The sequence below is a fragment of the Anastrepha ludens genome, chromosome 2 (assembly GCF_028408465.1).
Source record: "Anastrepha ludens isolate Willacy chromosome 2, idAnaLude1.1, whole genome shotgun sequence".
NCBI lineage: Eukaryota > Metazoa > Arthropoda > Insecta > Diptera > Tephritidae > Anastrepha > Anastrepha ludens.
The window spans coordinates 169837642-169863942 of NC_071498.1; the positions used below are offsets into that span (position 1 = coordinate 169837642).

At 37.1% G+C, this 26301-nt stretch overlaps 1 protein-coding gene across 1 annotated transcript; it reads right to left on the reverse strand.

The window, feature by feature from the left end:
- Nucleotides 1–4867: 4867 nt before the first annotated feature.
- On the reverse strand, nt 4868–25535 carry LOC128855836 (signal transducer and transcription activator-like). Its single transcript, XM_054091040.1, has 12 exons — nt 25452–25535; nt 16512–16571; nt 15842–16474; nt 15678–15763; nt 13205–13343; nt 11747–11864; nt 11440–11659; nt 11113–11376; nt 10850–11035; nt 10720–10789; nt 5249–5401; nt 4868–5128 (listed from the first exon to the last, which is right to left on the reverse strand). The coding sequence occupies exons 3-11, from the start codon at nt 16444–16446 to the stop codon at nt 5254–5256; spliced, it is 1836 nt and encodes a 611-aa protein (XP_053947015.1). The 5' UTR covers nt 16447–16474; nt 16512–16571; nt 25452–25535; the 3' UTR covers nt 4868–5128; nt 5249–5253.
- Between the last annotated feature and the right edge of the window lie 766 nt (nt 25536–26301).

Below are 26301 nucleotides of genomic sequence, written 5' to 3' on the forward strand. Positions count from 1 at the left end.
AGGGACTGCGTACGGTGTTCACTGTTTTCAGCATCAAGCAAAAGTCGTCAATTCTAGCGACAAAGTCGCTAAATTGGCAACACTGTACGAAACTCTAATTTTGAGAGAGAGCGCGCCCATGAGCTTGTTTCAAAACTTGGGAGCATGCACACATTATGGGATTTCGAACAGCTGATAGGCGAAATGGCGGGCTGCCAGAAAAAAGACGCAGAAAATAACTGACGAAAACAGTTCATTTTGGCTTAATGGAAAAATGACGCGATTTAATATTTATAATTATGTGTCTTAAAATTAATTCAATTGAAACGTAATCATTTAAATTGGAATGAGTTTGTAGAATCCAAAGCTGGTTATATCCTTTTCGACTTCTACTTTCAATTAGTCTTATGTACATATGCATATGAATACGTTTTACTCGTACATAGATGTAATTTTATTGAAAACTGTGTGTTGGTTTATGTCTGTAAATTTGTATATACGTAAATATTCTATGGTTGAAAAGAGTAGGCAAGAGAATTGAATTTGAGTTTGAAATATTTTGCAAACATACTTGACTATTTTTAGGTAATAAAAAAATGAAGGTTATCTCATTTAGCTTTATTATTATTTTAAAAAATTGCAATATTTTATGCATTTATTTATACATTTTCGAGTTCATTGCTTTATTATTATTATATAGCATTTGTATTTCAATTTTGAATAATTCCATTTAAATATTTTTGATTTTTTAGCTTATTTATTTTATGCTGATTGTGCTAATTATTCATTTTTTTTTTGTTTTTTTTTTTTAGTAAGTCAAGAAATACAAAGTTTCTTACAGACTACATAGAACTAAGAGTATTTATATAGAAGTAATTAACAAAATGAAAGCTTAGGAAACTAAATTAACAAATATATACTAGGTAGTTATTTAGATTTCTTACAAAGAAAGAAATTTTTGAATTGGGTATTAAATACATGTTTCGCCCCGGAAAAGTCTAAATCCAAAAGGGAGGCGAGATAGTTAGTGTCAGACAGTGTTCTAACGAGAGGCGCATTGGCACTATATAATGTCCTCCTAAAGCCAACATGAAAAATTTTGCAACGGCGAAAATTCTAGCAAGGAATATTAAAATGTATTCTTTCTAGAAGAAACGGGCAGTCAATTTGTCCATTAACGAGATCGAAGATAAAAGAAGCTGCCTGAAACGTACCTCTGTCACTTAATGGACAGAGACTAATCAAACGACAGCGTGAGTCGTATGATGGTTTGGGGTCTGAGAAATCGAGTGAATGTAGCGCGAAAGGCACACAAATTTTTTGAATCCTCTCCACTCGATTTATATGGACTGCATGATAAGGTCTCCAAATAAAAGACCCATAATCTAATTTGGAGTATATGGGTCAGTGAAGTGCGCTGAGTGACGTCTAACAAAAGCGAGCAAGGCAAGTGAATTGGAAATGGCATAATTTAGGTGCGCGATAAAATGAAGTTTAGAATCAAAGAAGACCCCTAAATCTTTTATCACATCAGACGAAGCAAGATATGTATAATTGATATGATAAGAGGTATAGAGGGGGTTTTGAAGCTTAGAAAATGCGATTTTATGACATTTTTCAATATTAAGAAATAGACGATTCATAAGGCACAAGGAAAATAAATTATTCAACTCGGACTGAAGGGCGGCTGAATCATTAGAATTTATTATTTCAGCGTACACTTTTAGATCATCAGCATAGAGAAGAAAATTAGCGAAGGAAAAGCACAAACAAATATCATTAATAAACAAAACAAATAACAAAGGTCCTAAAGTACTACCCTGAGGTCCACCAGAGGGGGCAGTGTATTTTTTTTTTTTTGAGAGCGCTGAAAAATGTGCATTTTTTATAACATTCGTCAGTAATGCCAATACACGGAATTATCCTTAACTCTGTCGGCTGACACGTCCTGATCCTTGATGTGCTAAATTTGCAGTGAAATTGAATTTTAAAATTAAGACGAAAGTAACCTCGCCGAACAGCGTTTAACACAGTAAATGTTTTAACTGTACGGCGGGAAAATGTCGAGGTTAACGGCCTTAACGTTACAGCGACTGGAACCGGTGGTTTGCAACAGTCGGAACGGTATGCGCAATTAACATTAGGGTGGCAAAACATTTATTAGAATTTAGGGTGTGGCCTAAACATGCCGGCCCCCTTGCGACAAGCAATAACTGTGCTAGGACGGTAGTGTCAGCCAACGGTAGGTTTCTTTTTCATTGTCCGTCCTTTTATTTTGGCGCATTAACGTTGCTTGCGCACGTGGTCGAAAAGGCCTGGTTTCCGATCTACGCGCGTGCCGCCGTTCATGCTGCAGCTGGGGTCGGAGAGGCCTCGTCTCCAAATCTCCTATTTTCATAGAGGCGGAAAGTCCTTGTTTCCACTCCGCTTGTTGAGGCGGGAAGGTCTAGTTTCCGCTCTAGACTCAGTCCTTTGGTTTTTTTTTTTACAACAAAAGGGTTTTGAATTTATTTGCTAGTTTATTAAAACCGAAAATATGTAGTGTGTACACGGTTTTATGGTTGTTTAATTAAGTTTTAATATCTTGAATTTGGTCAGTGCTGATCACAGCGAAGAAAAAATAATATTTTTATGTTAACTAAATATGTACTTCCCATTTTAGTTTTTTTTATTATTATTTGGCTATGAGTAACTTTCATACCCCTATGAGATACCCGACAATCTGACCTGCCACCCAAAAAGAGTACATGTCTAATCGATACAATCGCATCTTAATGTGTTTAATATGTTGACCGCGAGTGGTGGGTGGGTCATACTAATGTTTTTGTAATATTCGCCGCATAGAAGGCTCGTGTCTAGGCTATAAGTGGATCGTAACCAAGTACAAGGTGTCCGGTCGTGGTGTACGTGATATATTTTTTTCTTTGTTCTTATTATAAAGGGTGGTTAAATTTCAAGGGCTGGTGTTGATTTTGAATAAAATACAATTTCTTAAAGAAGTTATTGTCATTTCTCTTTATTATGTGAATATTGGTATGGCTCAATTACGTATGAAACAAAATATCGGCCAAATAGCCGCAGCAACCTTGGCGGCACACCTCCATCCGATGGTCCAAATTCTCGATGACGCTGAGGCATAATTGAGGTCCTTTGCCGTTAATGTGCCGAATTATCTCATCCTTCAGCTCTTGAATTGTTGCTGGCTTATCGACGTACACCTTTTCTTTCAAATAACCCCTAAGAAAGAAGTCCAACGGTGCCAAATCACATGATCTTGGCGGCTAATTGACATCGCCGCGACGTGAGATTATTCGGCCATCAAATTTTTCGCACAAAAGAGCCTTTGTTTCGTTAGCTGTGTGACAAGTGGCACCGTCTTGTTGAAACCACTTATCGTCCACATCCATATCTTCCAAATCGGGCCATAAAAAGTTCGTTATCATCTTACGATAACGAACACTATTCACAGTACACTGGCCTCACAGTGACCGGCTTCATTTTGGAAAAAAATACGGCCCAATGATGCCGTCGGCCCATAAACCGCACCAAACAGTTACTCTTTGTGGGTGCATTCGTTTTTCGGCAAACACTCTTGGATTATCATTCGCCCAAATGCGGCAAAATTCTGCTTATTGACGAATCCACTCAGGTGAAAATGTGCCTCATCACTGAAGATGAAGTGCGCGGTATGCATTTTGATTTGAACGCCCGTTTTCATAATAACCCTGAATAACTTTAACGCGTTGCTCGATTGTGTATTCTTCCATGGTTCAAATTGAGTTAGTCTGAAATTGAAAAATGTCAAATGAAATGCAGAACAAAATTTGACGGTTAGGTGTGGTTCACATTCAACATCGGCCCTTAAAATTTTTTATATATATAAGCAATATATCATCTCCATCTATTTCAATGGATTCTTGCTCTATATTTGGCTGCAAACAACAACGATACTCATACTGTTCTAGTTTGTGTGCGTCAACGCCAAAAAGAGTATTTTACCCTGCTTTTTCTTTTCCAATACACTCTCATGATTTTTGTTTTAAGTGAAACTTCTTAGGCGACGATGGACGAGCGAGAATGTAGAGTAAAATTTCAAGGCCATGCAACGTTTTGGGCATTTTCGTTCCTCGAGAGAGAATAAAGACATAACGTAGAGGAAAAGGAGAGAGAGAGAGCTACATATACCTTGTATATATATATCTTAGATACACTTTAGGCTATTTTTCCTGAGTTTTTCCTTTTGGTTGCTAATTTCTAGTGTGGTTGTTAACACTGCCTACTTTTTGGCGCTTGTTTGTTGGTGCAAACTTGTGGGAAATATATTTTTGGTGTTATATTTCCTTGGTGCCTACTGTTTGGCGCGTTTTTTTGGTCCCAATTTTTTTGGCGTTATATTTCCTTGGTGCCTACTTTTTGGCGCTTATTTCCGTTTCCTGGCTAGTGCTTGTGCGTGCTATAAAGTGCTATCCATTCCGGCGTCGGATTTATTGGTATTGCCGTGCGGTAATTTGTCCTGCGGTCCTGGAATCACTGTGTTTGTGCGGGTGATAAACACTCGGAGTAGTGCGCGTTGTTGACACGGTTTGTGTCCGGCGTTTACCTACACCGGTCGACCGTTCTCCGTTTTTTGTAAATTTGTCTATTCGTATTCTCTGCAAGTGTTGTGAATTTATTAACATATATATTCTTTCTCTCTCTCTCTCTCTCTTTTCTCGCTGTCTCTTCTCTCTCTCTCTCTCTCTCTTCTCTCTCTCTCTCATTCTTGAGGGGCAGCGTTCAATCTACAGTACAACACGGCTGTACGACAGGATTGAACGTTCGTGAGCAGCTTTAGCATCCAATAACAACGTTAATATTATAAGGTGTCCACAATAATTTAGACCGGTGATTAATTATTTAATAAATTTTATTATGTACATGAATTCAAGGTTAAAAATTAAGATAAAAATACAAAATTACTTCTAATAAACACTTTTTGTCTAACAACATCTAAATACCAACATACATACAAAAATAAAATCTGTGCCATATCTATTCCAATGATATCAAGGGGGGCTAGCCGTTGTGTACAAATTGAATTTGTATTCTTCATATGCGCTTTGTCCAACTTAATCATATATCTCAACCCTGAGATGTATGCATAGTATCGCTGAAAAAGAAAATGTATTTAATTATTTAATTTATTTATTTCTTTTTTGTTTTTTAAATTTCATCAACATCCTATGATATGCACATAAAATTAATTCAGTTATTATTTTAAGTACAATACCTCTTTCACAGTCCAAAACATTGTACTGGTTGTACTCCAATGATTGATGTACCATTGGAATTGAATGAGCATGTAGACTCCTCTCCCGATCCCAATGCTTCTAGAAGGCCGAGTGCTTGCCAATCGTTGTTATCAAAACCGGTTGATACGCTACTGATATAGTACGTAATTGTTTGAGGCAGTTGTCGCACGTAAGCAAGTCGAAAGTTAAAGAAAATATGTACGTATTGATCAATGGTCGAAAATTGCCAGTCAGTTGCAGTTGGAATCGAGAATACAGGAGGGTAGATAAAGAAGTTTACAACTTAGGTTATTCAAATATCTCTTGTATTGCATTATAAATATATATAATTAGGTAGTTCATATTGCGACAGTTATAAAGTGAAAGGTGTGCAAGCGCTATTCCTGCGATTTGGTGTTTTGAATGCCAGCGCGATTTTGTTGTTTTAATTGTTTGTTTATATTCTGATAGAAATTTCACATTCAAACCACCAAAATAAAATACATGCAAATTTTGTTCTTGCACTACTGTTAGCACACCTTGTATGGATTCACTTTGTTGTGTATTATAAAAAATAATCGAGTGTATTTCTGTGTTCAAGCTCATTCTTAAACATTGTACACAATTTTAAGTAAAAGCACTTTTCCTCTTCCTATTTTTTTTACAGCCACCTAGGCGCTATTCTGACAGGCAGTCAAGTGTGTGATGATGGTGTAAGTAAAGACTTGGCCTTTTTGCTTGATCGTACTGTCCGGTTTGCTATGCCAAATTAGAATTTTTATGGTAACATTAAAAGCAATAGAATATCGATAAAAAAATATACAAAAAAATTTTTTTGACTTGGAAAATTTAATTTATTGTTAAAATTGTGTAATTTAGCGAAAAGTATGTGTTGCCAAACACCTCAAATAAAAACGAAGTTGTTCTCCTTCGGCCACACTTCAAAAAAATATCCCTTATCAGTCCAACTCCAACTATGCCACTTACAGTATTTTTGCGTAGAACTACTGTCCGCATTAAAACCATTAAGGTAGCTGGGTAGGTAGGGTGGCTGTCGCAACGACACACTTATACCTTTCGTAGGCCCATTGTGATACCACTGGAGCTTATCCTTACCCTATGGGTTCCTCTTCAAACCATCCGGTAGCTTTAATAAACGAGCAAAGCTTCGTTAGTTTTAGATGCGCTATGCCCGCTACATCATTTAAAAATGCCGTATTAAGAGTGCGGAGCCTCCTTATAGCTAAGCTTTCACACTCACATAAAATGTGTCTGACTGTTTTCTCTTCTTCTGTATTAAGACAGCTTCTACAGAAATCGCAGTACGGGAGTCCTAACCTTCTAGCGTAGCTGCCTATTAAACAATGACCAGTTAAAACACCTAACATTTTTCTTATAGCTTCTCTGTTAAATCTTAACACGCTTTTTGATCGACCGCTGTTCCATTTCAACCATGTATGTCTGCTTAGTTCGCATGTTGTGAGGTTTTGCCAACTTGTATTTACCTTGTTGATGGTTTCCCTGTATATAAGTAAATTACAAGTGGCTATAGGCGTAGGTATCAGCATCTTATCCATTTGGAGGTTGAGCGTTGTACCGGTTCGAGCAAGTTCATCCGCCTTGCGTGCAAAAATTTTCATTAAAGCTTTCGAATACGCAAAATATAAATTAAACTAGAAATGTTATTTAAATTACACTAAATAAATTGAAAGTAAACTGTCAACAAATGTAAAAGCAGAGCTGCCAATTTTTGTTTTTTTTTGGTTTGCAAATGAATCTCGTTCGAATTTCGAATTACCAGACTTTCGATTACAGAGTCGCATTTAGCTGAATGTTATTATAAAAATTTAAATTTTAACTTAAAAAAATGGAGCGTTAAGGCCATCCGCGTACGGCTGGTATCGTCATTGTATCGAAGCGAATTAGCGAAGCGAAACGAAATTGTCAAAATATAAAGCATGGAAATGTCTTGTGATGAAGATGAATTTATTTTCCTCAGCTAACTTCTTCACAGAAGGAAAATAAATGAAGCATAGAAATGTAAACGGGCGGTTTTTTATTGCCATCAAGGAGTTAAGAAGAGATTCTTCTAAATTTCAGAAACCTACCATTCAAAAACAAAATAAAGGGTGGTTAAATTTCAAGGGCTGATGTTGAATGTGAACCACACCTAAACGTCAACGACACCGTTGCACTTCTTTCTTTGAGGTTATTTGAAAAAAAAGGTGTACGTCGATAAGCCAGCAACAATTCAAGAGCTAAAGGATGAGATAATTCGGCACATTTTCGGCCTCAGAACCTCAATTATGCCTCAGCGTCATCGAAAATTTGGACCATCGCGGATGGAGGTGTGCCGCCCATTTGGCCGATATTTTGTTCCATACGTAATTGAGCCATACCAATATTATCATAATAAAGAGAAATGGCAATAACTTCCTAAAAAACTTGTATTTTAATCAAAATCAATACCGGCCCTTGAAACTTAACCACCCTTTACTACTTAGTCATGCCATAAGTTCTGTTACAAGTTAAGGCCGGTTTAGAAATAAAATTATAGTATTTTTTTTAATGAAGTTAGTTTTATTTAATCATACAAATGTTAAAAAACAAAATTTTTATTTCCATTCGAAATGGTCACCATTTCCTTTTTACACAAGACTTCAAATGATTAGGCCATTCAGCTATTGCAGCACGCACGGTTTCCACGGATATTGACGTCACTGCTCGTACCAAAGATTGTTTGAGACTCTGCAAATTTCTGTAAGGTCTTCTACAGGTCATGCCCTTCAATTATGACCACAAATTGTAGTCCAATGGATTCAGATCTGGACTTCCAGGCGGTCAATCTTCTGTGGCTATGAACCCAAGAATGTTGTTTTTTAGCCACTGCTGGGTGGTTTTTGCCTAATGGGCTGGAGCGGAATCTTGCTGGAAGATCCAACGCTCTCCATTCAAGAGAGTACTGCTTCACCACGTCTTCTAAGACAACCTTCGGGTACACTTCTGTCCCGGTCTTAACCCGTCTTTTGCAGAAATGAAGAGATGTAACGTCTTTACAAGATATTCCCAAAGAGAATATAAGAATATATAGAATATTTTCAAGACCGTTGAAGCTGCTTGCATCTGTCGGGTCTAATTTTCTTTAAGCGCATTGTAAAAAGACGACCTGTTGGGCAAAGGAAGGCTATCATATGGAGATAATCTCCAATTACTCTTGACATGAATCTGGTCGATATATTCATTTCACTGGATATGATTTTCTCGTTTGTAAGGGAATTTCTGCGAATTCTTTCTCGAATGGCTTTTATGGCTGCGCTTGTTCCAAGACCACCATCTTTTTGTTTTTTTCTGTATGTCACTTAAATTTAATATCGTTCCGGTGAATATTTCCGAAGTTACACGCAAATTTGAAAAGTGCTTGAAAGTGATTTTCAAACTTTAAACGCGTTTTTCTCAAAATGGTGTTTTCAAAGTCGGTGACCAACATTACTCGAAAGCGGCTGAGCCGATTAGTCTCAAATTTTAACACGAGCTTCTTAAATATATTTTTAGTAATAATATATAAATATAAAAAATTTTTTTTTTATTAACAATTTAAGGCCGAAATTTTGTCAAAAATCGATTTTTTGTGAGAAACCGTCATTTTGTCAAAAAAAAAAAAATATTTTGCTTCTTCCTTCGATTAAGGGGAGAGCCTGCTTTAGAGGCTTCAAAAAATCGATTTTTGTTTTTGCATAAATGTCTTCCCAAACTATCCAAGAATGTGCCCTCAAAATTTCAGAAGCAAATTCAAAATATTTTCGGAGTTACAGAAGAAATTGTGAGCAAGCTCGAGCAGGTATACGAACGGCCGGATCGCTCGAAGTGCGATTTCTCGGTTTTTTATTTTTACGATTTTTAATAATTGGCGGGAAAGATAGGGAAAAAGTTAAACGTCCTATCGAAACGAGATAACATTGATTGTATTCGGAATTAAATTCTCTTCTAGTTGAACTTAAAAAAACCTTAAGAAAGTTATTAATAACCCACTTTTTAAACAATCTAAAGTGAATTTGTTTTTCCAAAGAAATGAATTTTTTTTAATTAGTGAAAAATTGTTGAATTTCTCACTTTTTGTTTAATTTTCTTTGGTTTAACTAGAAGCTATACTATACTAAAATACAAATTTTGTTGGGGTTTTGGTTTCTGACGAAAATTGCGACCTGCATCCTTCCCGCCGCACGACACATGCACACTCGAGGCGCCTCGGAAAAATGCTTGTACCAGGCATAATATGACATATATATATATATATATATAAAGCAGTTACATTTCCTTGGTAATCTTATAACTCAAATGACATCTTTTGGAGCTACAAATATTATAAGAGATGGATTTATGCCGACGTTTAAGGTTATTACTTCGTTTGGAATAAACAATATCATAGTTTATTTATGTTCCGTCCCTGTGTTCGATGTTTTTAAAAATTCAGATCCGTTATCTACATATATTTCGCGAACTTTACAGATTCAAGGTCAAATATACCATAGAGCTGGGTCTTTGCTACCATTCAAATCATAATAAACCCGATAAAACCCCAATTGGGGAGCACGCCAGATGATTCAATATAAAAACAAACATTTTATGTATGGTGGTGCGAAGCCCACTGGGTAATGCTAGTATGACATATATTTTAATGAAAAAATTTGAGAAGACTGTTGAAATATATAACAATAAAACCTGAAAGTTTCTTTTCAATCGAATATTTCTTTCCTTCCCAAAAAAATTCACGAAAAAATCGATTTTTTGAAGCCTGCTTAATGGATCCTTCCTTAATTATTAGATTTAACATCACTTTAACGAAATCTGTTTGGTTTTTTAATTTCAGAGGTTCCAGTTCAGAGATACAGTGGTCACCGAAAAACGTTTTTGTTTTTAGAGGAACTCCCGGAGATCAGCTGTAGCTCCTTTCCAAATAAATATTTTTACTAATAGTAAGTCTTAAAATACAGTTAAAAGATAAGTAATATGTATACAAATTTTTAGTTCAATAAATGTAAAAGTTTTCTCAGAAAAAATTGTTGAAAATTCGCAGCCATGTCACATAAAAGAGCGTTTTGGAATCAGGCGATCTCAGCTGTGGGCATTTTTCGACAACCAGCTGACAGTGTTTTTACTTATGGATCTGTACAATGTATGCGGTTGCCCATTTAAACACAAATGTACGATATCGAAGCGTGTGTACGATTTGTCGCATACGCTGCAATGACGCTACAAGTCGTGCGGGAAAGCTTAAGGCTGAGCTTGAACACAGTATGAAGTACTCTGTGGGCAACTTCTTAACCCAATAATTGTTTTATTATATTAAATGTGATATCCAAAAAAAAAAAAGAATAAGATTATGTCTGGTCTTCATTATGTATTTTGGAAAAAAAGTAATTTGAAGTTCATTAGTCAAGTCAATACATTAAAAAGTATACATAAAACTCACATTTGCTGACCAGATGGAGGCTGAGGAGCAATTTGCACTTTTAATATGCTGGAAACATAATCGCGACGTCCTATTAATGAAATGAATAATTTTTCAAATTATTTCGAAAAAAGAAAAATAAATACATTACCGATTTGTTGTGTGTAGAAACTGCCGAACGCAGCATCACGCTGCAACATTTTTGGATACACAATCTTCAACACATCCAAATCCCGTATACGATCAGCCAGCGAACGTGTGTGCAGATCATTGCTAGTCCATGGCGCTAATATCATTATATTGCCACAGTCATCACGAAAAGCTATCGTTATGCCACCTGAAGCGCACAAGAGAAACACACACACATTTACAAAAGATGTACGCTTAATTTCCCATCGCATTTTGCCAGCTTACCCAATTCACTATCCGAGAATCGTAGCAAGAATGTACCATTTTCTTGATATGGTAGTATTTGCTCCATAGTTTTACGTTTGTTTATAAATCCAACGATAAGCCCATCCACCCACATCTGCTTTAAATGCTCCTTTGTTAACTTCATTATAGCATAGAACCACTCCCAGAATGTAAAACCACGGTCCGGTAACTTATCACGACAGAATTGCGAGTAGCTTATGTACTCATTTACCTGACCGGCATCATTGAATAGCAGTTTTTCGCCTTTAAAATTATATTTTTATTAATTTATGTTAATTACCTAAACTGCAGCAGTGATTAACTTACGTAGAAATTCGAAATTTTCCGCAGTTAAATGACGGCCGGTAGAGAAAGCGAACTTCATATTTAACGCTTCCAATAGTTTTGTATAGTGCACTTTATCGGGCACCTTGAAAGGTTCTCGCTCTATTACAGAGAACGCATTATCCCAAGTGATCGTGGCCAGCGACTGCGGCTCTTGACTGCCATGCACCACTACTACCAAGGGTAGAGTAAGGGTCCAGCACTAAAGAGAAGAAAAAAATGAAGATAAAGTGAGATAAATTATTTCATTTACAAATACAGAGATTTCTCATTTTCTCATTTAGCTTACCGTAATCTCATATTCCTTATACACTGTTGTTGTGTAAAAGAGTAAAGTGCATTTTTCGTCCATAACGATTTCCGGTCCCCTCCTTTCAGAGCGCTGAATTTGTTTTATTACAAGATTTCTGTAAGATAACACAGTTAAGTTACTTGAATATTTAATTTAAAGGAATAAATAAAGGGTTTTCCAATAACAGCTGTTATCTAACGCTATCGAGAGATGATTAACGATTTTTTATGGCCGGAACTGGATGGTATTGATCTGGACAACGTTTATTTTCAACAAGACGGCGCTACGTGCCACACAAGCAACAAAACCATTGATCTTTTACGGGGAAATTTTCCGGTTCGTGTTATCTCTCGAAGAGGTGATCACAATTGGCCACCGAGATCTTGTGATTTAACGCCTTGTGACTTTTTCCTTTGGGACCACGTGAAAGTGAAGATCTACGTCAACAGAACAGGGTCGATTCAAGACCTTAAAGATGGAATTCGTGAGGCTATCGTGGACATAGGGCAGCCACTTTGCAATTCGGTTATGGAAAATTTCATGTTCTGTAAGTGTGGTCGTGGTGGTCAGTTGCCTGATGTTCATTTTATTTATTTATTTTTTTTTATTTCTAAAAGCTTACATGATAATAAAATTATATGTAAACTAAGCAAACGCAGCGCTAGCAGCAGAGGCTTTCGGCTCGCTTGTGATGTATCTTGGATCAGATACGACGGAGTAGGTCGGTGTCCCTCAGAAATTTGTAAATTTTTTTAAAGTTTTCTTCAGTGGCTTCTTTTAGAAGTAGAAGAGGATCTGTGTTGCTGAAGTGGTGATGCGTTCGAGAAGCAAGTTCAGGGCAGGATACCAGTAGATGATGTACACTGACTGTTGCTTGGCAGAAGGGGCAGGTGTTGGATGTATTACCCTGTAATAGGTGTACGCTACTAATTATGGAGTCGTGTGTATGGGGTAATGTGGTTGGTGGGTACCGATGTTGGATAGGCAGGTTTTGAACGTTTGGGGTTAATGTTGGAATAATGGTGTTTATAATACGACCATTCACGAAGTAACTTACAATAGTTTGCCTCTGTTCATGAATAAGTCGGTGTATGTCGCTAGGTAGGATGACTTCTGATGTAACTGTTGGTGTAATGGACATGTCTTTGGCAATTGTATCTACCAGTGTGTTACCCTGGATGCCGTAGTGCCCAGGTATCCACATAATTTTGATGCTACTCCGATGGGTTATTAGTATGTTTTTGATACTGTCGATGATTTTGCTTGATTTTTTGTGGTTTTTGATGGCTTGGAAGCAGGTCAAACAGTCGGAGCAAATTATATGTTTATCCTTACTTTTGGCGCAGTATTGGCGGTTGCTTATTCTATAGTATTCTCTTTCCGTAAATTAACTAGGTCGTTTTTCTCTGAATATCAAAATAACACCTCTTATCGGAAAACCCTTTATATACTTACGTGAAGTTTGCCGCAAAATTACGATTACTGATATCGTACTCCATGGGGCACTCATTTCCTGTCATTTCGCCATTAGATGCAGGAGGTATTTGAAAATTTGGACCACTATTTTGTACTGCAAGTCGTTTAGCTTGAGCCTCTGTAAGAAATTTTGAAAATTTTTTTAAGTAATTTTTATGTTGGGAAAGTGAAGAAAATTGTAATGGATAATCGTCGGATCAGAATAGAGAAGTTGCTAAGGATGTCGGCACATCGATTGGCTCATGCCATGCAATCTTTTCGGAAATTTTGGGTATAAAGCGTGTGGCAGCGAAGTTCGTTTCAAAATGGCTGAATCTTGATCAAAAACAACGTCGCATGAGCATCGCTCGGTAATTTTTGAATGACAGATTTGCTTAAAAGGGTCATTACTGTTGACGAATCATAGATGCCTGTATATAGTATGGTTATGACATCAAAACCAAAGTCCAATCGTCCCAATAGAAGAGTCCAGGAGAGTCCAAGCACGCCAAGCACTCGATCAAATGTCAAGGCTTTGCTCACTGTTTACTTCGATTACCATGGCGTAGTGCATCATGAGTTCTTACCACAGGGTTGCACGGTAAATAATTAATTAAAAATTACAATGAAGTTATGCGCCATTTGCATGAAGCAGTGTGAAAAAACGCCCGGATTTGGGGAAAAAGTGCATGGCTTTTGCATCATGATAATGCATCTGCTCACTCATCTTTGCTTGTGAGAGATTATTTGGCAAACAAAAAAACAACACCGTTATCATGCCTCAGCCACCGTATTCACCAGATTTGGGCACCTGAGACTTTTTCCTGTTCCCAAGATTGAAGAAACCCCTGAAAGGATGTTGTTTTGTGACGATTGAGGCGATAAAAACCGAATTGCTGAGAGAGCTCAAGGGCATACCAAAAAGTGCATATCAGAACTGCTTCGAGGACTCAAAAAAAAAAAAACGCTGCCACAAGTGTATTATATCTGAAGGGGACTATGTTGAATTAGATAAAATAGCAATTGTTGAATAAATAAATATATTTTGAGACACACCATGTTCTGAACACACCTCATAGTTTAACATTAAACCCCGAAATTACCCCTAAACACGAATTTGGTGCAAAGTGAACCAAATATTCGGTAGTCGAAAAAGTCTTTTCGTATTTTGTCAATAGATGTCGTTGGAGTCATCTATAGTATATTCAGTGCTACCAATCACATTGTGTCATATCATATGGTGTTAGAAAGGTGACATTTTAAGCTTCATTTAACCAAAAAAAAATTTAATTCGGAGAAGTTGAAAAAAAGTTATAGCTGTTCAAAAATGAGTGAAAATAATGAAGAAATTCGCTATATTTTGAAATTTTTGTATAAAAAAGGGAAGAATGCCACGCAAGCCACCAATGAAATTTGTGAAGTTTACGGAGACGATGCTGTATCAGTTCGTGTAGCACAACAATGGGTTGCTCGCTTCCGTTCTGGAAATTTCGATGTGAAAGATGCACCGCGATCCGGTCGACCTATCGTTGAAAAAGTCGATGAAATTATAGAAAAGATTGACCAGGACCGTCACATAAGCTGCTATGACATCGCCAAGGCACTTAACATTCATCATCAAACGGTTTTGAACCATTGAAAAAAGGCTGGTTACAAAAAGAAGCTCGATGTTTGGGTACCACATGAATTGTCTGTGAAAAATTTAATGGACCGAATTAACATCTGCGATTCTTTGCTGAAACGAAATGAAATCGGACCATTTCTGAAGCGAATGGTAACAGGAGACGAAAAGTGGATCAAATACGACAATAATGTGCGAAAAAGATCATGGCGCAAGGGTGGTGAAGCTCAACAAATGGTCGCAAAGCCAGGATTGACGAGTCGAAAGGTTATGCTGTGTGTTTGGTGGAATTGGAAAGGAATCATCAACTATGAGCTGCTCCAGCCTGCTCGAACGATTGATTCTACACTTTACTGTCCAGAACTGATGAGATTGCAGCAAGCAATCGAAAAAATAAAACGGCCAGAACTGATCAGCAGAAAGGTCGTCGTCTTCAATCTTCCAGGACAACGCTGGGCCACACACATCTTTGATGACTCGGCAAAAACTGGGAGAGCTTGGCTGGGAAGTTTTGATGCATCCACCATATAGCCCTGACCTTGCACCATTGGACTACCATTTGTTTCGGTCAATGCAGAACTCCCTTAATGGAGTAAAGTTGGCTTCAAGAGAAGCCTGTGAAAATTACTTGTCGCAGTTTTTCGCCGAGAAACCACAAAAGTTTTACACTGATGGAATAATGTCTCTAGGTGAAAAATGGCAAAAGGTGGTCGACCAAAATGGTACATATTTGGTTTAATAAAGTTTATTATAAATATAAAAAAAAAAAAATGAGTTGAAGTTTGCTTAGAAATACGAAAAGACTTTTTCGACTATCAATATTTGAAATATTTGAGAGATAAACAATCTTACCTGAAAGTATTTCACACTTTATTTTCGGTTTGCTCCTATGTATATCCAATTTCTCGCCGATTAACCAACGTACAGTGACCGGAAACCTATTTATGGGTATTGAAAAAATTGCAAATAAATTTAACGTCCGTTCCAAAGTTGAAGCTGCTGCGTTTTCTACTTACTTTGACGACTTCTTTATCACTTGAGGTGGTTGCTTCTCCACAATGAAGGCCGAAAATATAAGCACATTATGCAGGCCCCGTGCATGATTTAATATTTCATTGAGCGTTGGCTCATCACCAAAATACAGAAGATTATTGATGAGTGCGATTATTTCGGTGATAAGATCCATCAACGCTTCTACAAAGTATTGTATCTCGTCTAAATTGTCGGGAAATGGTGCACCATTGGCCGACAATGCTTGTTTGCGTTGCCAAATTTTCAAAGATCTTATCACGTGATTTTGAATTGAACCATATTCGCCGAGAATAGTACCTAAACCTAAAATCAATCTATTCTTGCGCTCCCTTAAGTTAAAGTATTGTTGCTGTTGTTGTTCTAAAAATAGATCGCGTTCCCCCAGAGGCTGAAGGCTCAACAATGCAGGACTCTGATCAAAGTCAGTGTACATGTTGTGGGACATGTCTTGATCATTTTGAAAATTTTGAATAGATGCGCGCATAGTTTCGTTGTCGACAGCTAACTTTTGCAAATGCGTGTACAGTGAGGCTAAAGCAACTTCCTCCAAAGGCGGTGTTGGCGGTCCATTTATAGGGAGTACATTCATTTTGATGCCTTGCTGATTGATATGCTGTGGAGTATCCTCTTGAATGAGTTGCAGTAGAATGAGTAGGAGTATCCTCTTGAATGAGTTGCAATAGAATGAGTAGATAATTAACGCGTATCGTGGATCTAGAAAAATAATCAAAAATTTTATGGTTATTTTAAAATAACTATGAGGCCCTTATGTAAATTCTGATCAGCCTTCCAACTTCAATTTTTTATATTACTTTCAAATTCAAGGTGATTTCGATTTTTCTAATGGCTGCTGACTTCCTCCCATTCACGTCATGACGCGCGTCTACTACAGTCGGCAAAAATGCAACAAACAAAAAAAGCGTTTACAACAAAAACACAAAGTGCACAACTTGTTAACCCGGCATCGCTTCACTGATTACGCTATGCGCTATAGATATAGAGCACAAAATAGTTTTAGTTTTTACACTAACAAGTTTAATCCAGCTTATCATTTTCCCGGAACCACTCGATATGCGAGTTCAAGGGTTTTGAAAAAATCACTGTTGTCAGAGGATGAATGATGATGAAATTAAAAGTCAAACTATTTTACCTTTTTATTTTTTTAAGAATCATTAATAATCATTAGTAAAAAACATATATAAATGAGAAATTGTTATACATAAAATCTTAAACACTCTTCTTCTTGCTATGCCTGCTCGGATTCTCGCTCTATAAAAGCAATAAGGTTCTAATAGCTTGGATTTACATATATGAAAGGCGGCGGCGAGGAGGTGGTAAGGTGCATGCATCAGCTCCTATGCAAAATATGGTCGGATGAAAGCATGCCTGCCGATTGGAATTTAAGTGTGCTCTGCCCAATCCATACGAAGAGCGATCCTGCAATCTGTGCCAATTACCGCGGAATTAGTCTTCTAAATATCGCCTATAAGGTTCTAGCGAGTGTATTGTGTGAAAGGTTGAAGCCCCCCGTCGACCAACTGATTGGATCTTATCAGTGTGGCTTTAGACCTGGAAAGTCTACCATCGACCAAATATTCACAATACGCCAAATCTCGGAAAAGACCCACGAAAGGAGAATCGACACACACCATCTTTTCGTCGATTTCAAAGCTGCATTCGACAGTACGAAAAGGAGTTTCTTGTATGCCGCGATGTGTGAATTTGGTATCCCCACAAAACTAATACGGCTATGCAAAATGACGTTGCTCAACACCAGCAGCGCCGTCAGGATTGGGAAGGACCTCTCCGAGCCGTTTGATACCAAACGAAGTTTGAGACAGGGTGACTCGCTGTCATGTGACTTCTTTAACCTGATGTCGGAGAGCATCGTACGAGCCGCAGAACTTAATCGCTCAGGCACAATTTTTTATAAGAGCGTACAATTACTGGCGTATGCCGATGATATTGACATCATCGGTCTTAACAACCGCGCTGTTAGTTCTGCCTTCTCCAAAATGGATAAAGAGACAAAGCGAATGATGGTGGTGAACGACGACAAAACGAAGTACCTCCTGTCATCAAACAAACAGTCGGCGCACTCGCGTATCGGCACCCACGTCACTGTACACAGTTATAATTTCGAGGTTGTAAAAGACTTCGTTCATTTAGGAACCAGCATTAACACCGATAACAATGTCATCCTTGAAATCCAACAAGTTCTACTTTGGACTAAGCAGGCAATTGAGTAGTAAAGTCCTCTCTCGACGAACAAAACTAACACTCTACAAGGCTCTCATCATGCCCGTCCTAACGTATGTCGCAGAAGCTTGGACGATGACAAAATCCGGTGAAGTGACGCTTGGAGTGTTCGAGAGAAAGATTCTGCGTAAGATTTTTGGACCTTTGCACGTTGGAAACGGCGAATATCGCAGACGATGGAACGATGAGCTGTATGAGATTTACGACGACATAGACATAGCGCAGCGAATAAAGATCCAGCTGCTACGTTGGCTGTCATGTCGTCCGAATGAGTACAAACGCTCCGGCTTTGAAAGTATTCGATGCGGTACCAACTGGTGGTAGCAGAGGAAGAGATGAGGTGCGTTGGAAAGATCAGGTGGAGAAGGACTTGGCTTCACTTGGTGTGCCCAATTGGCGCCAGTTAGCACGAGAAAGAAACGACTGGCGCGCTTTGATAAACTCGGCCAAAATCGCGTAAGCGGTTGTCGCGCCAATTAAGAAGAAGAAGAAGGTCGGCTTCGGTGGTCTAGTGTAAGTGCACTAGCCTGCCATCTCAGAGGTTGTGGGTTCGAATCCCACGTAAAGCATGCCCCTCGCACTTTTGCAAATTTACCTACTTTCCCTGTTCAAAAAAAATAAAAAAAAATCCAATTCCATTCCTCAACCCCAAAAACTTATTCTTTCCATCCTTACTCCCGCACTACAAAAATAAAATAATGGTTTAAGACAAGAATGATAGAAACAAGATTGCGCCTATCAGAGAGTGTGTGACGTCACTTTCGCCAAGTTGTGCAGTCTTGCCTACCATTTGCTCTACGTAATAAATATAGTGCTTTTTTATACCGAAAATGCGAAAATTTTTAAGTTGGTGTTTGTTTCTTATTTTTAATTTAAAGCTACCGAAACTTTAAATTAAAAAAAACTGTATTATTATACAAAAGAAGGTTAAAAAAGTTCACCCTGAGAAGATTTTAGTGTTAATGAAAATTTGTTGGTTCTTATAAAATTTTATATTTTGAAAGCGCAAATTCAATTTTTTTCTCCTTTTAAGGTTATGTTAGAGTAATAAATCTTCTTCTCTCCACTCTTCTTAAGATTGAAAACCTTTTTACACATTTTAAAAGGCGTTTGAATTTACTGAATGCTAATTAAAACCATAGTGGTGTAATCGTTTCTTCCGGTCCTCAATCCTTAGTTGGACATAGGGCATCAAGAGGTGTATTCTTAGTAAAAATAAGCAACAAAATACCAGAGCAACAAAATACAAAAAGAGTATCTTATCTTGTTACAAAACCTCAAATATAACAAACAAGTCGTTCTGTTAACAAAAAACTCATAAATTAAATTGTACATAACCATAACACATTTATTTAAAAAAGCGCACATTTTAAAGACAATTTGTCACGCATACAAAGTTCTTTAAGTAATCCAATAAAAAATTCGTGATTTGTTTTTCTTTAAATGGGCATTTTAGTGCGTTTTTATATCCAAAGCTAGGCAACACTGCAGTAGCGAGAGAGAGATTTGACTGCTGAAACCAGAAGAGCACCAACAACAACTGCAATCACGGGCAATGCGACCAGATGTTAAAAAAAGTAAAGCTAAATAAAACTGAGTGAATTATTGAACTAATTTAAAAAAAAATGTGTATTTCACAAAATTCTAAACGTTACATTTTAATTAGAAGAGGCTAGAAAAATGTCATGAAGAAAGAACTAAGAATCCGAGACTAAATAACAAAAAAAAAATCAAGGTACGAAAATGGTAATCTGGCCATACTGGTGCTAAAACCACGTAATTCATTGTCAAATTCGCTGAGAACAAAGTAACGGTACCACGATAGGCGCCATCTCATTATTCTTTCCATCATGGGTTTAAGATAAATCAACACTTATTTTATGTTGTATTTCAATTTATAGTTCATGTATTCGACGGCAAATGACATATGTATGTATGTATGTACATTTTTATATGAAAAACAATAATGCACAAGCGCAAGAACATCATCTTCCTTTCATATGTACATATGCATGTATGCCCAAATAACCTTGACCTATTTATTCACATGTCACAGCACATCACATTCCTACAAGAAATCAGATACGCATACACGTACGCACTAGTGAACGAGTTTCTCTCTAACAAGTGCAAAAACAATTCTGCTCTAAAGCCTATGTAGGTGTGTATGTATATCTATATACCCACCTTAAGTTCTAGCATGCATACATACACACATACCTACTTGCCTTCTAAACTTCCTAAAAAATAATTGCATTCATATGCAACCACATCCATGCACGTTCAAACATACATACATGCATATATGCGCGAGCACAGCGCTCCCTTCTTGCTTCCGTGTACTTTTGTCCTAAACCAGTCGATATTCCGAATATTGCACTTACAAAAACAAAAAACCTTGATTGACGCAAAAGCTGCTGCTTGCAAGCGCAACGCGAAGGCTGCTTTGGCACCACGCATTCCAAAATGTTCTAGAACACAACAAAAACACAACGCATTCACTTCATGCCTCAATATGCATATGTCGTCCAAGCCCAAAATCTAAGCCTAGCGACTACAAAAACAAAAACAACATTCGTAAACGCAGTCGGTGGCCACGATTCTTTTAGCCGCGACGGCGCTGAACAATTTAGAATATTATATGGTACAAAAAACAAGAGAGTCGTGAATTGCCTAAAGTGTATCTAAGATATATATAAGTTATAGCTCTCTCTCTCTCCTTTTCCTCTACGTTATATCTCTTTTCTCTCTCGCGGAACGAAAAGCCCAAAACGTTGCATGGCCTTGAAATTTTACTCTCCATTCTCCCACGTCCATCGACGCCTAAGAAGTTTCACTTCAAAAATCGTTTGCGCTTTCTTGTTTGTTCCATTCAGTTGTAAGTTACAGCGTTTTAACCAGCGAAGTCAATAAAGAGAAATTTCGGTACATTTGACAGTTTTTCTTTGATAAGACGAAAATGCAAGTCAGACTGCTGACTTTGTTTTTTGGGACCGCATGAAAGAGAAGGTCTACGCCAACAGCCTACAGTCGATTCAAGACATCAAAGATAGAACTCGTGAGGCTATCGAGGACATAGGGCAGCCACTTTGCAATTCGGTTATGGAAAATTTGTCCTGTAAGCGTGGTCGTGGTGGTCATTTACCGATGTTATTTTACACTATTAACGGCATACCTTCCTCTTTATAATGAAATAAACATCCGATCATTTATATTAAAAAATAGCATTTTTCTTTGAATGTCAAAATAACACCTCTTATTTGAAAACCCTTTATATAAGCGATTGAAAAATTTCTACGTCTACGTGTAAACACAGAGAAAACGAAATAAAGAATGGTTAAATTTCAAGGGCCGATGTTGAATGTGAACCACCCCTAAACGTCAACGAAACCGTTGGACTTCTTTCTTTGGGGTTATTTGAAAGAAAAGGTGTACGTCGATAAGCCAGCAACAATTCAACAGCTAAAGGATGAGATAATTCGGCACATTAACGCCATAGAACCTCAATTATGCCTCAGCCTCATCGAAAATTTGGACCATCGGATGGAGGTGTGCCGCCGATGCCGCGGCGGCCATTTGGCCAATATTTTGTTCCATACGTAATTGAGCCATACCCATATTATCATAATAAAGAGAAATGACAATAATTTCCTAAAAAAATTTTATTTTATTCAAAATCAACACCGGCCCTTCAAACTTAACCACCCTTTACATGCACTTCGCAAAGAAACCGAATGATGATGCTCACATTGAAATCGATGGTGAATGCATTCAAAGGGTTGGCAAATTTAAATACTTAGGTCTCTTCATCAGCAGTAATTTCAACACTTCCGTGGCAATAAATGAACGAGTAAGTGCGGCAAATCAGATAAGCATTGGCCGGCAACAGCCCTTAACGAAAGAGGCTGCTGTCAGAGCTGCTACACCTTCTCGGCGTGACTGGTACGTTGCCAGATCAGATGGCATTCATCCCGCCATGCTGAAGGAAGGCTTAGAGTCAGTGATTGCAGCCCTGAAGAAAATCTTCACTGCATGCTTGGCACTGGCTTATATACCACGCTCTTCGGAGATCGGGTAGATTTAAAGAAAATTAAAAGGGAATCCAAGTGTAGTACAACGGAGTTAATTAATTTGTGAGTTCTGCACTTTCTAGTTGTCCCGCCAAAAGAAAAAAAAAACGCGGCAAAAAAAAGCATTCTTTGCACACATAAAATTATTCAAGTCTAGATTGCTATAAAAAGCTCCAAAGTTGGCAATGTATAAAGCACTTGTACGACCCATACTAACATGCAGCAACGAGGTATGGGTACTTAAAACAGCAGACATCGACCAAAAACTAAGGTTTGAAAGAAAGATCCTGCGAAAAATATATCGCACCCTAAATACAAAAGGGGCACAACTCAAAATTTTCCACACTCGAGCTTGACTTGTTTACAGTAGCACAGAAAACAAACTATGTGACATATCACGCTGAAATTTGCCATGTAAGCTTATAACAGTCCTACCAAAAAACAAAAAATTTATTTTTGCCATATGCCATCCGCGGACCGTTTTATTGATAACGTCTCGTTCATATTTGAGCAGAAGTACATTTTGAGTTGTGACCCTTTTGTATTTAGGGTGCGATATGGTCCCTTCCGCCGACATGACGGAACATATCGGACAAAATGCAATCACGAACTCGATACATTGATTCAAAGTGGAAACGCAATACGCTTTATAAAAAGTCAACGGATCAGATGCCTGGGGCACATGTACAGAATGCGCAAATGGAGAGCTGCCAGTATATAGTAGCGTTCCATAGGCAAGTGGTTGGATGGATAGAGTTCGACGTTCCCACGACAGTCGGTTCTACGTTACCGGAATGACCCGGATTTATATTCGGCCAAGGACTGTGACTACAGCAGCATTCCTCGTACATTTATGGGGAATGTTTATGGTGCTAGAACAACAACAACGGAGAGGTCGAGGGAGACCAAACAAACACTGGCTTGCTGATTTGGGGAAAATGGGGATCGCAAACGGGTAAGGCGTAGCAGAAGATCGATCGGAGTGGAGAACTGTAGTTGCGGAAGCAATGGTCTGCACAAGACTGCAGTGCTATCGTTGACTGTAAGAGCTATCTATGTATGTGCAATATTGGTTTCGTCGATTCAGTTTAAGCATTTTTGATGTTAAAGAAAACGTCATTAAAATCACAGAAATAAAAGATTCACCTGCATTTTGTAGTCGTAGTATCGCCCAGTAACTCAAGATGATTTAAATCATTCGCGAAAATTTTTTTCACAAAAGTAATGGAATTTTTTCCCCCCAAACAAATATTTAGAACTATTTGCCATTTGGATTGCTCTATCAACTTCGAGTAGCTAACTAGCTAACATACATTCATACATACATACATACATATATGCACATATTTGATCAATGCAAAAAATTTAATTTCAATTATGGCAAGCATTAAAAAAATAAAATCTGTGCACACTTTTTTTTTGTTGAAAAACTTATAGTAACATACATACATATGTATGTATGTATGTATCCTATAATAAACATATATACATACAGTATGTCAATTAATTCTTTGCAGAAGGCAAACACAACTTGAAGTAAAACTGAAGCTAGCTAACGGTACTTTTATTTTGAACGCAAATAAACGCGTTATAATCGTACGCTTCTGGCACACTTTTAGTATGGCTGATGCCATGACGATTTAAGAGTGAACATTTTAATCAGTTTAGCAATGCCGGACAAACGAATTAATGAAAATTTGATTCAGTTAGTTTATTTTAATTATTACAAGGGAAAGTCGGCTAAAGAGTTGGCGGAAATGTTTTCAATTAAACTTAGAACTAATTACAATATTATTCAACGCGCAGAACAAGAAAACAGGCTTGAATTAAAGCAATCAGGAGGCGGATCACCAAAGCTCTCTAGACGCGATCATTCAAAAATTTTAAGAAAAGATCAGCCAATCCCCACAAACGAGTCTGAGGCAGTTGGCATCTGATAAAAATTGAATGCACAAACATTCTTCGCGAATAGCCAGAAAAAAGCCATTACTGTCTGCAATTAATATAGAAAAACGGCTTAGTTTTTCCATTTCCAATTTTAACAGGTCAGTGGAATATTGGGATGACGTAATTTTTTGTGACGACACAAAAATTATGCTGTATAGGCATGATGGACCCAGTAAAGTTTGGAGAAAGCCCCGCATAGCTCTGCAACAAAAAAATATAATATCAACAGTAAAATTTGGCAAAATTGCAGTGATGGTATGGGGTTGCGTCTCGTCTAATGGTGTGGGTGAGTTGCGAATTTTTAATGATATAATGACAAAGGAGTACTACCTTGACATTCTCAAAAACGAGTTGACAAAAAGCGCGATGAATTTGGATTGGATTTGTTGATCCAGAAAATCCTAATAAGCTAAAATACAAACTATATCAGGATAACGACCCCAAACACAAGTCGTTGCTTTGCAAGACCTGGCTACTTTATAATTGCAGTAAAATCATTGATACGCCTGCCCAGAGTTCTGACTTAAACCAATAGAGAATTTGTGAGCTGTTTTTAAGAAAAAAGTGAGCAAACATAGCCCATCTAATAAAACCGCTCTCATAAGTGCCCTTCAGGTTGAATGGCAGAAAATACCTGAGACATTACGTCTTGAAAAACCTTTTCATTCCATGCCTCGTCGCCTGCGATCTCTAATGGAAGCTGAAGGCCTTCACACTAAATATTAAAATCATATATGTAACTATATTTTCCTAACAAAAGTCCTATAATATTTGAAAATGTAAACAATTAATTGACAATGCAGAACTATCTATTTTATGGGCTTTTATGTTTTTTTACTATAACGTTTTCAAGTTTTGAGTTTTATTGCCATAAATGGGTTAAACATAATTGTTACAAAAATACTGTGTATTCAAAATTTAGAAAATGTAATTTCAGTTGATAAAACAAAGTTATTAAAATGTATTTAAGAAGTTTTTATCATGTTTCAAACAATTTATGGACTTACTGTATGCATGCATACTCGTATATGTATGTAAAATATTTTTCAAGCATGCATACATTCACATATACATATGTATAAGGGGAGTTCAATTAAATCAGTTCCAGCGAACAGCTGATAACTTTTTGTAAAGCTTAAAAAAATATAAAAAAATTTAAAATTACCATATCTATTTATAATTTATTTTTGTGTTTTGATATTATTTTTTGTTTTTTGTTATTGTTTTTTTTTTGTTTATATACACACATATGTAGCCAATCCAATAAGTACACGTAAACAAATAGTTTTATTCGCAGGCATATTACAAAATAACTTACAAATGTTGCAGATTCTTATCGTAAGCGTATTTGTTTAAGCAAAGGAGAGAGAGCAATGTGAGGCGTAATGTTTGCCGTCGAAACCTTTTCCTGTGAAATTCTCAAGAAATCTATAATATTTTTTTCATTTTTTCATTTTTGTTTTTGATTTTGCTTTTAATGCGCTATCTGCCTGCAGCAAGTTTGTTATTCACACTATTTCGCGCTGCTAGTTTGATCTTCAAATCGTTCCTTTTGCGATTCATTTATTACGTTCTACAATTATCGTTTTTACAATTGCCGGTTTACCCACAACGATTTGGTTTTTTTTATATTTTATTAATTGCATCGCTTTTATGATCTTCGATTCTCTCGTTTCGCTTCGATTCTCTCGGTGTTTGAGTAATTTTTCAGTCTACTTGCATGCATACATTTGGATACTGCAAATATATTCTTTTACTCTACAGCATACTTACAAATACACACATAAGCATATATACTACATATGTGTATGTGTATGTGCATGCAAGCATTCGTATAATATATTTTCTGCAGACTCAAACGAAGCAGAATGCAGACAATATTGTCGCAATAAAAATATTATGCACCGTAATTATTAGTATAAGCAGTGTGCAAAGGGGTGTACCGTTACATACATACATGCATATAATGAGTGTGAGTGTATTATCTTATTAATTTATTTTATATTCGCAGTCAAATGGAGAGTTCCCAGAATTTACACCTCTTTAATTTAATTAATAATTGAAATATGATTTATGCTTAGTGTTCTCCAGGGGTCATGTCTGCTTTTAAATTATAGCATGCAGACACGCTCACAATAGGAGCAGTGTGGCATATTGCAAAGTTTTGA